Raw genomic sequence first — 14,369 nt, forward strand, 5'->3', positions numbered from 1 at the left:
GGCTCATGAATGGACCAAACAATAGGCGATAGAGGATTATAGCCAATTCTCCTAAAATATGATTAGGCATTTCAACAAGGATGTGGATGGGAGGTCGGCATTGTTGTCTTTACCATCAGGTGTTTAAAATGATGCGCATAGAGAAAATATGGGTCTTGTTATTACGTGATATGTGGTAGTATGTTTTTACTGTGTGGTTATAGTTTTAAAGCTTTGTTTTTACTTCTTTGTTATCTGTCCTTTTATCATTCGCCTTTACGTTTCATCTCTCTTCCACTTTCCCACCTTTTTCATCCTCTCTCTCTCTCTCTCTCTCTCTCTCTCTCTCTCACTCTCTCTGTGTGGACTGCTGTTGGTTACAGGTGCCAGTGGTGCCTTGGCCAGAGGACTAACAGTGCCATGCCAACCCCATCATCACTGGCCTACCTGACTGCCAGCACGGGGGGCAGCTGGGAAATTTACTTTGACTGCCAACTCCGAGTGAATAAAGATTATTGCGTAAAATAGCCACATCACATTCTGGAAATAAGGTAGTCTAGCAGAACAGTCAGCTCAAATGGTTATTTTAAGCTTCAGGCAATTAGTGACATTTTGCCTTCACACTATGGCTTTTAGTTATGACACTCTGGAGATGTGTTTTTTTTTTCCAAAGGAGACAAGATGCCAAAGCTATTAATGCAAATTTATGACCAAATGGCATGCAGCCAGGTTCATTTACTTTTACAAAAGCTATATTTCGCAGCAGAAGTTTGATCAAAATGCAGTATTCAAACAAACAAGCAAAAAATCTTAAACACTCTTGAAATTCTAAATGCAAGGGATTAGCTCTCTATGAAAAACAAACAAACAACAACAACAAAAAAAAAAAACAAATCTCCCACAGTGTTATTTCTTTTCTCACATTTGACAAGTACATTGCTTGTCAGTGCACTCGCATAACAATATACCTTGTCTTCTACCTTGCCAATGATTTACATTCTAATCAGAGCTAATGACTGTGTTTTAGAGGCAAACACCAAGATGGCTGGTGCTCACCACTCATTAGATAGACAGATAGATAGATAGACAGACAGACAGATAGATAGATAGATAGATAGATAGATAGATAGATAGATAGATTGAATGAGACAGAGATAGACAGATCGAGGCAGAGTGAGAGCAGACAGAGCAGCAGGGAACAGTTCTAATGTGTGAGAATGCCTGCCAGAGAAATTCAATTTGGGACGGTGATTGGTTGTGGAGTGCTGAACCCCTCGGGAGCTGATGGGCACACATGTGGGACGATCTGTAGCACAGCCACAGGGCTTGGGATGAGGGGATGATGGGTGAGACCAAAGAGGGAGGGAGCGATGGCGGGAGCGGGGCAGAGGAATGGAGGTGGGCGACTACGCTCAATATGCCTCATTGCTCTCCATCTCCACAAAGCGTTGCATAAACTTGTTTCATCTCTTCTCAGGTTCCATTCTGAAAGACCTCTCCCTTTACCGAGCCTTCATCGGCTAGACGCAGTGTGGGTGTTGTAGGCTACGGGTGCTACTACTGTGTTTTCATGAAACAAAAAGACCTGAAGCATCAACTTGTCATGTGTTTATTTGAGCGCAAATTCTGCTTATACAATTTGTGTGTAGGTGTCCGTGTGTGTGTGTGTGTGTGTGTGGGCTGTAAGCCACCTTTCCTATCTCTGCCAACGCATTGGCACCTCCGGCGTCTGCCTGGCTGAAAGCGCCCCATCCCAACAGCATGTGGGAGGTGTTAGTCAACAAAACAAACAACACCCCCACCTAGTCCCCGTCTAACACCTTGTCTCTCCCCATTAACGTAACTGGCAGGCCTATTTTATAATACTTCTGGTTGAAATCATCACATTAGGCCTGATAGCATTATCCTTCTGCTTGACTGGCAGAGTGCCAGAGTAAAGGGGAGGCATGGAGAGACACAGACAAGGTTAATAAAGGCAGATGGGCCACTGTCTGAGTATTTGCCTGGTTGCTGAGGTAGGAATTTTACCACAATCAGGTAGGAACCTTGTCACACTTTTCACAGAGTCTAATGTTTTAAATCAGAAGTGGGAAACTCAGTTATTCCACTCTGTAGTGTAAAACTATAATATACAGTCAGCGTCAGATCCACCTGTACAATTTCATGCAGTTCAGTGCAGCAGCTTTGCCATAAATTCTGCCTTTTAAGAAAGTTTACAGTGTTCAGTTTGTGTTGACACTATAGAGAATGTGTAAATTTAATTCTATGTTTATTACTGAGGTTGTAGTTTGCAGAGGTCTTGCACTGGACTGCATTATATTGAGTGGTGTTTCTAATTTTTTATCCTCCCTATTTATATCCATGAGGGGGACAGAATAGTGGAAACACCTCTCAATAAAATGCAGTCCAGCACAACAGCACCACTATCAATGAGCTCAATGCCAAACATAGAGTTGAATGAACACCTCTATTACTGTGACAAAAAGAAAACCTGAGCATTACAGGCATCAGAAAAGCAAACCCTATAGCAGAACTTTTGTAATGGATTGTATTAGACTGTGCAGGTGGTCCACCTGCACAGTCTAATAAAGTGGTCACTGTGTGTAGGTCTTTGTCTCGCAGCGGAGCAGAGTCTTAATAGAACATCTACAACTTAAAATGCTGCAGATAACAGACCAGTAACACAGCTATCTGCTGCAATGCAGCGATGACAGTTCTACTGGCCTAAAGATAAGGAAATTATCATCACACTTACTGTGGTACTGAGTGAAATGCACATCACATCGGTCAAGGTGAGTGATTTGTTGTTTCCAGTAGAAATCTTATGTATTTTTTATATAATATTACAGGGAATAAAGTGAGGGATCGGTGTTATCAATTTACATCAAGCCTCAGGCATAAAATTGAAATGTGAAAAATTTGGGAGTCACATTATTTATAGAGAGAAAACGGGTTTAAGAGCATGCTGTATGAAGCTAGTCCACAGCGTCAGCTATGTCAAAAAAAAACAAAAAAAAAACATTTGGCATTCAGAATAGTCTATCCTTTTCACTCATAACAAGGCATGCATAACCAGGAAAGACGCCAGCAGATATTCAGTAGTAATCCCTCTGTTGTAAGCATTGGAGGGGAATGGGTGAGAGGCAGGAGTCAGAAGGAGGAGGGAAAAGCAGAGTAACTATTTGGTCTTTAGACAAAAGCACTGAAGCAGATGCTTGCTTGTCTGTGTGCATGCATGTGTGTGTATGTGTGTGTGTGTGTATGTGTGTGTGTGTGTGTGTGTGTGTGTGTGTGTGTGTATGTGCACATTTGTTCCTGTGTAGCAGTCAAAACAGAGACTGGCATCTAAGGCTCACAGCCTTTCTACAGGCTAACTGCTACAGCCTCCGTGCCTATACTAGGACACATCCACAGGCCAGCCTGCCAGCGTTCAAGCCAGCCGGACAGCGCACCGTAACAAAATAAAACACAATGCTGAGAAAGATCCACTATCAGTGCTGTCAAGGCCTGTTATGCAGCAGGGATAAAAGCTGTCCTTCAAGTGTAGCCAACAAAATGTGGGGAGAGAAAAAAAAAAAAAAAAAAAGAAGCGGTACTGAGCTGTGCACTGACTATGGCCATTCCCTTGTTTTGTCACCTCTATTGTACAGCTTCCAGTTTGAAGAAAGAAGCTTACATACTGATTCAGCTCATGCAGTCGGGCCTGTGTGATGTTATCACCGACCTGGGATTTTGTATGTCATACTTTAGTTTGGCTTGTGTTACTCTTACATACTCTACAAAGCAGAATATCATGTGCAAACCCTCCAAGAGATCATGCCAATTGTCACCACGCCGGTAAAGCAACATACTGAGAAACAGGAAGTGGAGGAATGAGCCAAGAACATCAGGACAACTGGGACAAACATGGTGTTGTAGAAAATTCCCCTTTATTGCAAAAGTTGGAAAAAGAACTGCTAAAAGGTGCTTTGTGATTTTTCCTGGGGTCTGCAATAAACCATCATGGTTTTTATGTCTGGCGAATATGATTTGTAGGCCAGAGCATCTCTGTAGCTCCGCAATACTTCATTTATAATGGTATACTGTCATATTTAACCTGCAGATGCCACGATTTAGATTCTGCACTTATCCATAATGTGGTGATGTAATTGATACAATTTTGATTAATTGTGCAACCCTGAATGAATAACCCTGTCCTGGGATGACTGTTCTGGGTTGGGGTTCTGATTGTATGTTTGTACTCGCTCCTCCCCAACTACAGTACAAAGATTCTGCATGAAGTCACATCTTAACAACAAAAACCTTTTGATGTGGTTTCTTGGGACCAACATTTTATCAACTGGGCCTCTGTGATGTAATGTTTATTTATTTGGGGGTTGTTGACAACGGAGCTCCTGCCATCCATTATTGCCAAACGTATGAATTATGGACATATTATAGCAGAGCACCGGCAGTTCTTCCATTCAGTGATGGACCCGACTGTCTGCTGCTGAAAACCTCTGGTCAGCCCCACCAATAAAGGCTGGAACAGAATAACCTGGAGGTGGCCTGTGGGAGGCCACTTTCTGCCCCAGCACCATCAGCACTTCACACCCTGAAGGATGCTAATCACAGTGCTTTTGAGTCAGAATGTATCCATCCTGTATAACACAGGATGGCAGTGATGCCCGAGTGTTAGCAGCCTTCCAGAGGAACGGCTGATGCAGACTTTGTAATTACACCAGGGACTGCACAAGCAGTCCTGAAAAAAAAAAAAAGACATGCAGGATCAATGGACATCTTGCACCTTTGCCCAAAACTTGTCTCAACCTACAAGCAGAAAGATCAGAGTGTTTTCTTTCAATTTAGCCATTAAAATGAAAACCCGTCTGGGCATAGTAACTCAAAATCTTTTGCTTCTGGGTGAAGCTATTATTTCACTTTTATTCCTGGCAGTGAGCGATCTCGATGGAAAATTTTCACTTTTCACTCAGACATCAAATTAAAAAAAAAAAAAAATCGACCACACATCTATGCTTCAAATGATTTAAATCAAAACAAAAACTAAATTATGAGAGACCCAAGAAGAGCAGCAACCCGCCCCCCAAAACATTGACTTGTTTTTTTTTTTTTTTTTAATCTCAGATTTGGTCTCTGTAAATCCATGCCTCTTTGCACCCTCCAAAGAGCATCCTTAATATTTGATAATACATATTTCTGCCCTCTGGCACCTCTACACTTCTGCTCGGAGGATAATGGGGATGTTTGCACCAGCAGACATCAGCTGGGCAAGTGTTATCATGGCTCCCTGCTGTCCTATCCTGCTCCAGTTATATCACCACCATAAAGACAATTGTCACATTTGCCAGAAGTAGTGCCCTAGTGGGATAGAGATAGCTGCTGAGGAGCTTTGCGTTCAGCTGCAACAGTCATGGTATGGCCAGTGTCTATCTGAAGAGAGAATGGGGAAATCTCTCTAGGATACTTCAGCAATCCTACGCTATTTATATGCAATTTTTTTTTTTTTTTGATGTTGAAGACTAGAGGTGCTATGGAGCACTAAAATTGTTAACACCATGAATTTTGTGCTATACAGGCTACGCTGCTGTGATGCTGGTTGAATTCCACAGCATGCAAATAGTACGACAGGTGATATAAACATCAGCACTGTATGATCGGGAGTTACTTTACCTGCCTTAGGCCGTCCTTGCTGTTCTGCATAATCCTCAGGGCGTAGTTGGAGCGCTGACCTTTGCTGTTGAATTCAATGTGGCCTGTTAGACCTTCCAATTCTACCTATCCAACACAGAGACAGACACATGTTGAAGGCCTTACTCAGAAATCCTGAAAGTGTCTCTCATAAAAGCAGCTATTATGGATACGAACAGAAGCAAGCAGTATTGGCTCAGTATCAGCTTTTTGTAATATGTCATATTTGAAACTATAATGCGAAGATACAGTCATATTATCTTCAAAATATTGCACAACAGAAGAGCCATTACCCGCATCATCTTTCACTAAGAGAGAGAGAAAGACAAACAGTCTGATATCGAACACATGTCACATTCAGGCATCTCGATAGCCCAATCACTTGCAGCTATTTCTCCCTAATAGGGGTACACGTTTCATTCACTGACAGCTCATCTTTATCTTGCCTTCTCTATTCTCTATTGGTATAATGTAGAGAGATGAGATACACTGACCTAGTGAGTATATTTTTGAGGGAGATGAGAGTACAGACAATGCATTATTATCTGCCATCAAGGAAAATCACTAGGCTCTGAAATATCCCATTAACACGTTGACGGTAAAACAATAATGAATGCCTCAATAAGCTGACTGATCCCTGACATTATCTAACTCTGCTCTTCCAGTAGTTACAGGTATGAAGTAGGGGTGTGATAAAACACAACAGAATTAAGAAAATAAGAAAGAAAAGCCCAGGCATGCAAAACAGGCACACATCCAAACAAAAAACAATCTGAGCGCAATACTGCAGTCTATTTCCCTCCAGTCCTGTGGAGGCAGTCTTACCATCCTCAGGTAATTCATGAGGCTGGTGCCATGCTCCCAGATCTTGGAGGACTTGCAGGAAAGCTGAGTGGCGCCAACATTTTGGCTACGATTCAACTCCTGGACTGCTGCCACGACCGCATGTACTGCATCAAACAGCAGAGCTGAGGAGAGCTGCAGGGGAAGGGGGGAGAGGAAGAAAAGGTGACCATGTTATGCAGGCAATGTCGTATGTACACACATGCACACAAGACTGCACAAAACAAGCGCACCTCAAGTGTAACATGTCAGTGGGTTACAGTCAGTGAGGGGTTAAAGCATCCCTAGAGTGGCAGTGAGATTATTCCATTAGATCATTAGAAAGACTCTGATCTGCTGACAGCATTGAAAACCAACTCTCTCCATTCCTCCCTCTCTCTCTCTCTCTCTCTCTCTCCCTCTCTCTCTCTCACTCTCTCTCTCTGTCTCTCTTCTCTGTCCTTCCCACTCTTGTCCCCAGTGGAGCTGGCATACTCTGACCATTCCAATTACCGCCAGCCTCTCTATGTAAGGGCCAGAAAACAGTGGGAGAGGCAACTATCTCCCACATCTCCCCTGTACAAACAGCCTCATTGACACTACCACTGCAGCCCGCTATGTAAATTTGATTAAAATGCATGATGCCCTGCATTATAAGCCAGAGGAGAGTGTGCGCTTCACTGTTGTGCATCTGTGTAAAATGGAGCAAGAGGAGGCTGAAACGGTCCTGATGTTGGTTGGATTTCGATACAGGGCTTTGAGTGATTGTGATGCATAGCGTATATTGCAGACCAAACAGAACTGCAACGTGGCCATTAAACTGTGAAATCGTGATGTATCACAACCTTGAAACACCTAATATAATTGTTGGATTGCACATTAAAAGCAATATGGAGCACACAAACAGGCTGTGAAAAGATTACAGACTGCGAATTAATGTAATTTAGATTTGGCATATGGTAATAATGTCGACGTGGTGTGGAGGAGCAGAGAAACAATAATGTCAAACCACAAGTCAACACTGAAAATTATTATTGTAGAGAATATTACAAATTTGATATATTCCACACGTCTACTAATATCTCCTGCAATAAACAAACAATGTTAATGGAATTTATTAATCTCCTTCTTACTCAGTGTCTTAGTTTTGCTCTCTCTCCCTTCTTGGCTCGCCATCATTGTTTTGTGCAGTACATAGTTATTATCTTTTCATTTCTGACACAAAACATCTAATGATTAATTAGAGATAGCAGCTAACAACTAAGACAAGAAGCAACAAAAGTAACACATCTGGTAGCTAAAAACACCCATTGACTTCTCACAAATCCTCATTTTCTTGAGGGCTTAATTAGAAAACAAAAATTCAATAGCGCCAATTAATGGATGAATCCTTGCTCTGTTTGAAGTGAACAGAAAGTAAATGAAACAAATACAAACATACCCACCACCCCCTTTTGCTTTGCACATGCTGGGTGGTGAAATAGGTTAAGCATAGTTCAAACACAGCGTGAAAATATTGTGTTCTGCACAGAGTTAGTCACTAGGAGACTTCTGAGCCACTGGCAATTAGGACTAGTGACGAATTAGCTAATAACTAGGGAGAAAAAAAAGGCTGATGAGAGCAGAGCTACAAAGTGATTAACTCATTTAGACATGCATATAGATAATATGCTGTCCTTTGATAAACACTAATTAAGTCTGGAGGAAATGTGACTGCGGGGCTCATATGTGCAGCAAATGCATAGGATGGGCTTTTTTGCATGTGTATGTGCAGAACTGAGGCAGTTAATGTATTTTAAGATAATGACTTCAGAGGGCGACTTTTGATTAAAGCAGATGGCACACTCCAAACAAAATAGTTTGAGAACAAAGAGTTACGCCAGCCAACTCGGAATATATAAATGGATCTGTCCCATAGGCAGGGGATGAAAAACATGCAGACAGTAGCAGTGTATGCGCTCTGGGGCAGGCAGGGGCATCTGCAGAGGGTGTGTGGTAGGCAAATTACTGTGGGACAAAATACATTGCGCTGAAATATGATGCAACTCTGGGATGAATCTTCCAAACTAGAATCACGCAGTAAAAAGCAAAATATCCACAAAGATATAGATGTAGTGCATTGCACAGGGCATCTTTTGTATTTTTTAGCACAGTGTCACAAAGACAAAAACAGGTCAGCGGGCAGGCACATAAGATGTCATGGAATAACTTTATCGTGTTAGACACAAACAAATGAAATCCAAAGCTGAAAAGATGTAGCTGCAACAGTATTTCTTATAAAACAGGATGAATATAGCTCATAAAGTCTATACTGTGATGCAAGTAACTCATGAAGTCATGTATCGCTGTGACAGAAGAGCTGTTCTGTTCACTTCTTGGCTTGTTATCATTGTTTTGTGCAGTACATAGTTATTATCTTTTCATTTCTGACACAAAACATCTAAGGATTAATTAGAGATAGCAGCTAACAACTAAGACAAGAAGGAACAAAAGTAACACATCTGGTGGCTAAAAATGCCCATTGACTTCTCTGAGAATGGCTGCAAGTCACCAAGGCTGTTGATGTGAAATTATCTGTGAAACAGAGTTTAAGGCCACAAGACGCCTCCTGATCATATGTAGGATTTACTACATACATCCTCTAAGCATGTAGTTGGTATTCTCCAGTGTAAAATGGCTTCTGGAAGTGTGCAAACCGTAGATATCACCAGTATTATTATATCATTTCCAGGTCCTCTTGCCTGCCTTTTTGCATTTTGCTGTACCTCTATACAGGATTAGCTGAGACTGTGTTTATTTGAAATGGTAATGTGGCAGTACGAAGTACACGACTGAATAAAAAGTAAGAAACTGTCTAAGTTAAACAACCTTGGCATCATCATGTTCCTGTTACAGCGACTCCAGAAATACTTCAACAAATTGTTTCTCCTAATTCTCTCCTATAGGTCGAACATAATTAAATAATTAACAGTCATCAGTCATGGACGGCTATCTTTAAGTAGCTGAGTTGAGGTTGGTATGAGTCCAAATATACGGAGCTCACAACAAAACTGTTGAACCTGTGAAACTCTTTATTCTTGAACGGTGGGGGATTCAACAAGGAAGGTGTGAATTAAGTAAATTGCTACTTTGCTTCACATTTCCTCTAAAGCACATCTAACAAGGAGGATGCCATTATAAATATAATAAGCACGGTGCCAAACTCTGCTAATGAGCTGTCTGGGAGACAACGATCTACACCATCACCTGCAATTATAAAAGTTAACTGGATAAATGTCATGTCTGTATATTTGCAAGCTATTTGTGTATCTTCATCCTTTCAGTGTCTTTGTTACTGGGTTTGAGAAACATTAGTATTTGAGTGATGCCTTGGGAGGCCGTATTTGGGCTAAATGGTGCGCTTGGGTTCATCCGTCAATCAAGGTTCTTTTCCAGACATAGCCTTGAATAATTTGGGTGATGATGTCTACACTGTGTGTGTGTGTGTGTGTGTGTGTGTGTGTGTACTGACTGGTGTGCCAGCGAAGGGTGCGTGGTCACAGTTCTCTTGCCAGGAGCGGTTGAGGCTTAGCAGAAAGTCTTGGAAAAAGGGGTGAGTTTTGTTGAAGACTGAAAAGCCAACTATGTTGACTCGTTGGTCTGCCACATCGTCCAATCGGAGCAAAGAGAATTCCTGCAGGGAGAGAAGTGAGAGGAAAGAGAGAGAGATATTATCTGGTGAATGCTGATGACTTCAGATGGAAGCTGTGATATTTTGCCATGATCTGCTTTACATAGCAGTGTCAGTTCAGATGATATATTGCATTGGCTAAAAAGGGCACACGTTAATTTAAAATGCAGCATGTTTACATCCAATTTAATCTATCTCACTTATTTTTCATTAACTTCGATTATTCTGGTTGATTGATATCAGAAAGCAGCATTAATTTTTCCATTTCCAGCATTTAACTATGCATCGATGTGTAACTCACACATTTTATACTGGCCATATGAATTTCCTGACATGCAGGTCATAGACTGAATTTTGAATTTTGAATCGTAATGCACATAAATTAGAATGTGGGAGACTGGAAGAGACTGAAACACAGGCAGAAACAGACACAGGAAGAAATTGAGCCCGATGGAAAATTGAGAAACTGAGATAGGAATCCACAGCATATCGAAATGCTCCAGGTTGGGAGGAGAGGAAAATACAGGTATTTGTTATTGGCTGTTTTGCTTTAGGGGCCAACTGGTTTCTCCCCGCCTCGGGACCAACAGACAGGGGACAGGCAAAGATAGAGATGAGGAAGAGCGGAAAGGATATGGGGTGGGGGTGGGACTGGGGGCGAACGTCTCCTGAAGGTTAATAGAGGTGTCAGAGCCCCATCCCCCTCAGGTGGCAGCCTTCGCTTGGCAGCAGTGGTGCCATCTAGTCTATGACAGCCAGACCTAGCACGGTCTACCTATCTGTCTGTCTGTCACCAAGGCCAGGGACTCCGATGATAAGTGGGGGCGGAGGGGACGGTGAATGAGGGTAGACAATGAGGTAGAGGTGGAATGGAAAAAAGGGAGATCAGGGGGTGAAAGAAAAAAGGTGGTAAGAGGAGGCAGAAGGTGACACTGAGATGCTCAAAGGTAAGGAGGCAGGGCAACAGTGAAGGGAGGGGACACATTTATGACGGGAAAAACACATATGTTGTGGATTAGAGTTGCCAATAGTGAGGAAGGTTAAACATTTGAGTGTGTGAATGTAAACAAAATGCATCCTCTGGTCAGCCAAACGGGAATCTTTTCCCACTCCTAGAGATATGGAAACTTATAGAATCTAAGGCAAGGTTCTGCCACTAAAAAAATGACAAACAGAAAAAAAACAAACACATTAAGAGTGGGGCCGCGTGGCTCAGGAGGCAGAGCGGTCATCTGGTAATTGGGAGGTTCCTGGTTTGATGCCCTGGCTCCTCGAGAGAGGGTGCTTTGGTGTCCTTGAGCAAGACACTGAACCCATAACTGCTCCTGATGGGCAGCTTGGAACCTCGCATGCCTCTGCCATCAGTGTGTGAGTGTGTGTGTGTGTGTGTGTGTGTGTGTGTGTGTATGGGTGAATGTGAGGCAAACATTGTAAAGCATTTTGTGTAGTCAGTAGACTAGAAAAGTGTTATAGAAATGCAGTCCATTTACGATACTGGTTTGATCTAACAGAGGAGGATGTGTGAAGAGGGATTAGACAAAATAAATATAGCGGATGCAATGTAGAAGATAACCGATAAGAGAGAAGCAGAACAAGCTCTAAGATGCCAAAATCGACACAAACAAAGTTAGCAACTGAGATCAACAAAACCCAAGTGGGAAGAAACCAGTGGTTGACTGTGCCAACACAGACTCAAACACGAGGAAGAGAAAATGACACAGTTGACACTCAGCGAGTGGGAGGCCAACTACGCTAAGTGCCAACCTCCCCGGCACAGGTTTAAGCCTAGAAATCCCAAGAGGTTGGCTATGCTAGCATGTAGCAGGGCACCTCTGCTACAAGTCGTAGACAAGCCACTCTGACAAACTTAACTAACAAAAACATTCCAGGGGACAGCGGTGAAAAGGATTAGAAAGTTTATCAAGGGGTGACGAACAGTCATTAGGCAGAGATAAAGAGAGAAACACCAAGACACACAAATATGGGAGAAATGGTTGCACAACACAAAGAGTTTAAGAATCAAAAGAGTAAAAATACAAATGAATGGAAACAAAAACACACTTGATAATTAAGGATAAGGACGGCAGAAGGAGTATGAAAAAAATTTTGAGAAGGAAGGAGAGAAGAGGAAATGGTTTTCATATACAGTATATCATGGGTGCACATTTTGGGGCAGAAAAAAAGGAGGTGCGCACAAATTAGAAGGATATGTATGGCCTAATTGGAGGATGAGTCACTGAAGTGTAAGAGACTAGCTGCTGTTAAACTTCAGGAGACAATACTGTTAATGACTAGGATAATGGTCTAATTTTCTTTAAAGAGAAGAGGCAGTTTGCTCTGTGTAACTATTCCACTGGATTTGAAAAACATAATTCAGTGAAGATTTGATAGCCTGCCTCTCCTGATTTTCCACTTTACTTTGCTTCACAGAAAATTTAAAAAGTAGGGAGAGCGCTGGATGCAATTTAAGCTCCTGAACTAAAAACCTTCTGTAGGCTACGTCTGGATGAAGAAGAGAGCTAAATGCAACACAGCTTGAGAAAGAAACACTGCCCCATCTCAAAAAGCTAACCATCTGTGAGATCACGCAATGAGAAAAAAATCCAATTTGACAGTCTCCTCTGTTGCACTTTTATAACAAAACTGAAAACAAAACTTGGGACCATAACACTGTTGTATGCGTCATATGAAGCACATTGACTGTTGTATGGTCCTCCTGCTATCTTTAGCTCTTCCTTGTGGGTCCTGACAAGCCTACTGGGAGTGGCCATATAATTACTGGCTAAGTATACTTTAATAGATCATTAAAGGCAGAGTTGTGCAAACGAGCCTATCATTAGGCATGCCCCTCAAGGATGTATACATGTGCACACACACACTCACACACTCACTCACACACACACACACACACACACACACACCCTCACAGGCATATGCACAAATACAGAATGAAGAGTGCATGTGCACGCCCACACACAGGAACATGAAATCCCTATAAATGAGCAACACACGCGCTCACACACCAAAGCCCAAGGTCACCAAAATATCCTTCGGCTGTGTCTGGAGAAAACTAATGTGCCGCATTTGTAGGTTTTCAGGGCACTGACACACACACACACACACACACACACACAGACACACGCATGAAAGGCCAGCCGGACACCCATACACACACACGCACACACACACACACACACACACACACACACACACACACACAGGCACACACACGCACGCACGCACACAGCAAACCCTTCCACATGAGTAATTATGCTGTCTTGCATACTAAATAGGTGGTGTGGAATAGAGGCTGTGTGTTGGGGGACAGTTGGTGCCCAGCAGTGGGGAAATGGAAAGGCAGAGTTGGAAGGTTGAGAGAGCAGCGGAGAAACCAACTGTCATCACTGAAGAGCTGAGAAGAGCGGAGGAAGAGGAGAGGGATGAAGGAAAGAGTGAGGGAGTGAGAGGAGTTGAAATGATGGAGAGAGGAAAAAGGGGAGCGACTGGCTGGCACAACTGAGGGGTTAAGGGAGCAGTGGAGGAGAAAGAGCGAGTGACAGAGCAAAGATGAGAGGGGGCGGGAAGGAAGGACAGCAAGAGGGGATGACAGGCTGGCCATGGGCCCCCTGACACCGGCTGTCACCTGGAGATCAATCAACAGTAGGGACCCGAGCCGAGCCAACCAACCAAAAACTGCTGTTTCACCTCTTCAATTCTCACCCGCTTTGCTCTCAAAACCCTACAACCTAGAAGGATCTATGTCTTATCCATTCTTTTATGGGTGTCTGTCACACCATATATCCTCTACTCGATTGGCTATAGTGCATAACGGAGCACCGATGCATGCACCCATGCACAAGTACATGCATGCACACGTACACACACAACGCTGAACTGTGTGACCACTTATAGCGCTTGTTATGATGTAGTCAGTTTGAGCACTGAATAATGAGATCCCTGGAGGAATCATATGACCGATACTGGGAGACCCTACCATGAACCACACACACAAAATGGCACCACAGTTACATTGCAAATCCACCACCCTACACAACAGATCGAGTACAGAGGGAAAAGCTCTTCCAATCAATCAGATTCTGTCAGACTGCTCTTTGTCCATTGATCCCATCGCCCCATGAATGAATGAATGAATGAAGTAATTTATTTTTCTGTGGTGTGTCAGGCCATGAGGTCCATTGCCTGTCCCACA

The 14,369-nt window shown here is 42.8% G+C and overlaps 1 protein-coding gene across 1 annotated transcript in view; it reads right to left on the bottom strand.

The window, feature by feature from the left end:
- The window catches only part of grik4 (glutamate receptor, ionotropic, kainate 4), a 180,982-nt gene that overhangs the window by 46,341 nt on the left and 120,272 nt on the right, over window positions 1–14,369 (bottom strand). Inside the window, exons 7-9 of the mRNA XM_030066859.1 lie at window positions 10,001–10,162; window positions 6,493–6,645; window positions 5,650–5,754 (exon numbers count right to left, since the gene is read on the bottom strand). Of these exons, the coding sequence (XP_029922719.1) occupies window positions 5,650–5,754; window positions 6,493–6,645; window positions 10,001–10,162 (420 nt within the window). The remainder of the gene's footprint in view (window positions 1–5,649; window positions 5,755–6,492; window positions 6,646–10,000; window positions 10,163–14,369) is intronic.

This window comes from Myripristis murdjan, chromosome 13 (genome assembly GCF_902150065.1).
Source record: "Myripristis murdjan chromosome 13, fMyrMur1.1, whole genome shotgun sequence".
Classification (NCBI taxonomy): domain Eukaryota; kingdom Metazoa; phylum Chordata; class Actinopteri; order Holocentriformes; family Holocentridae; genus Myripristis; species Myripristis murdjan.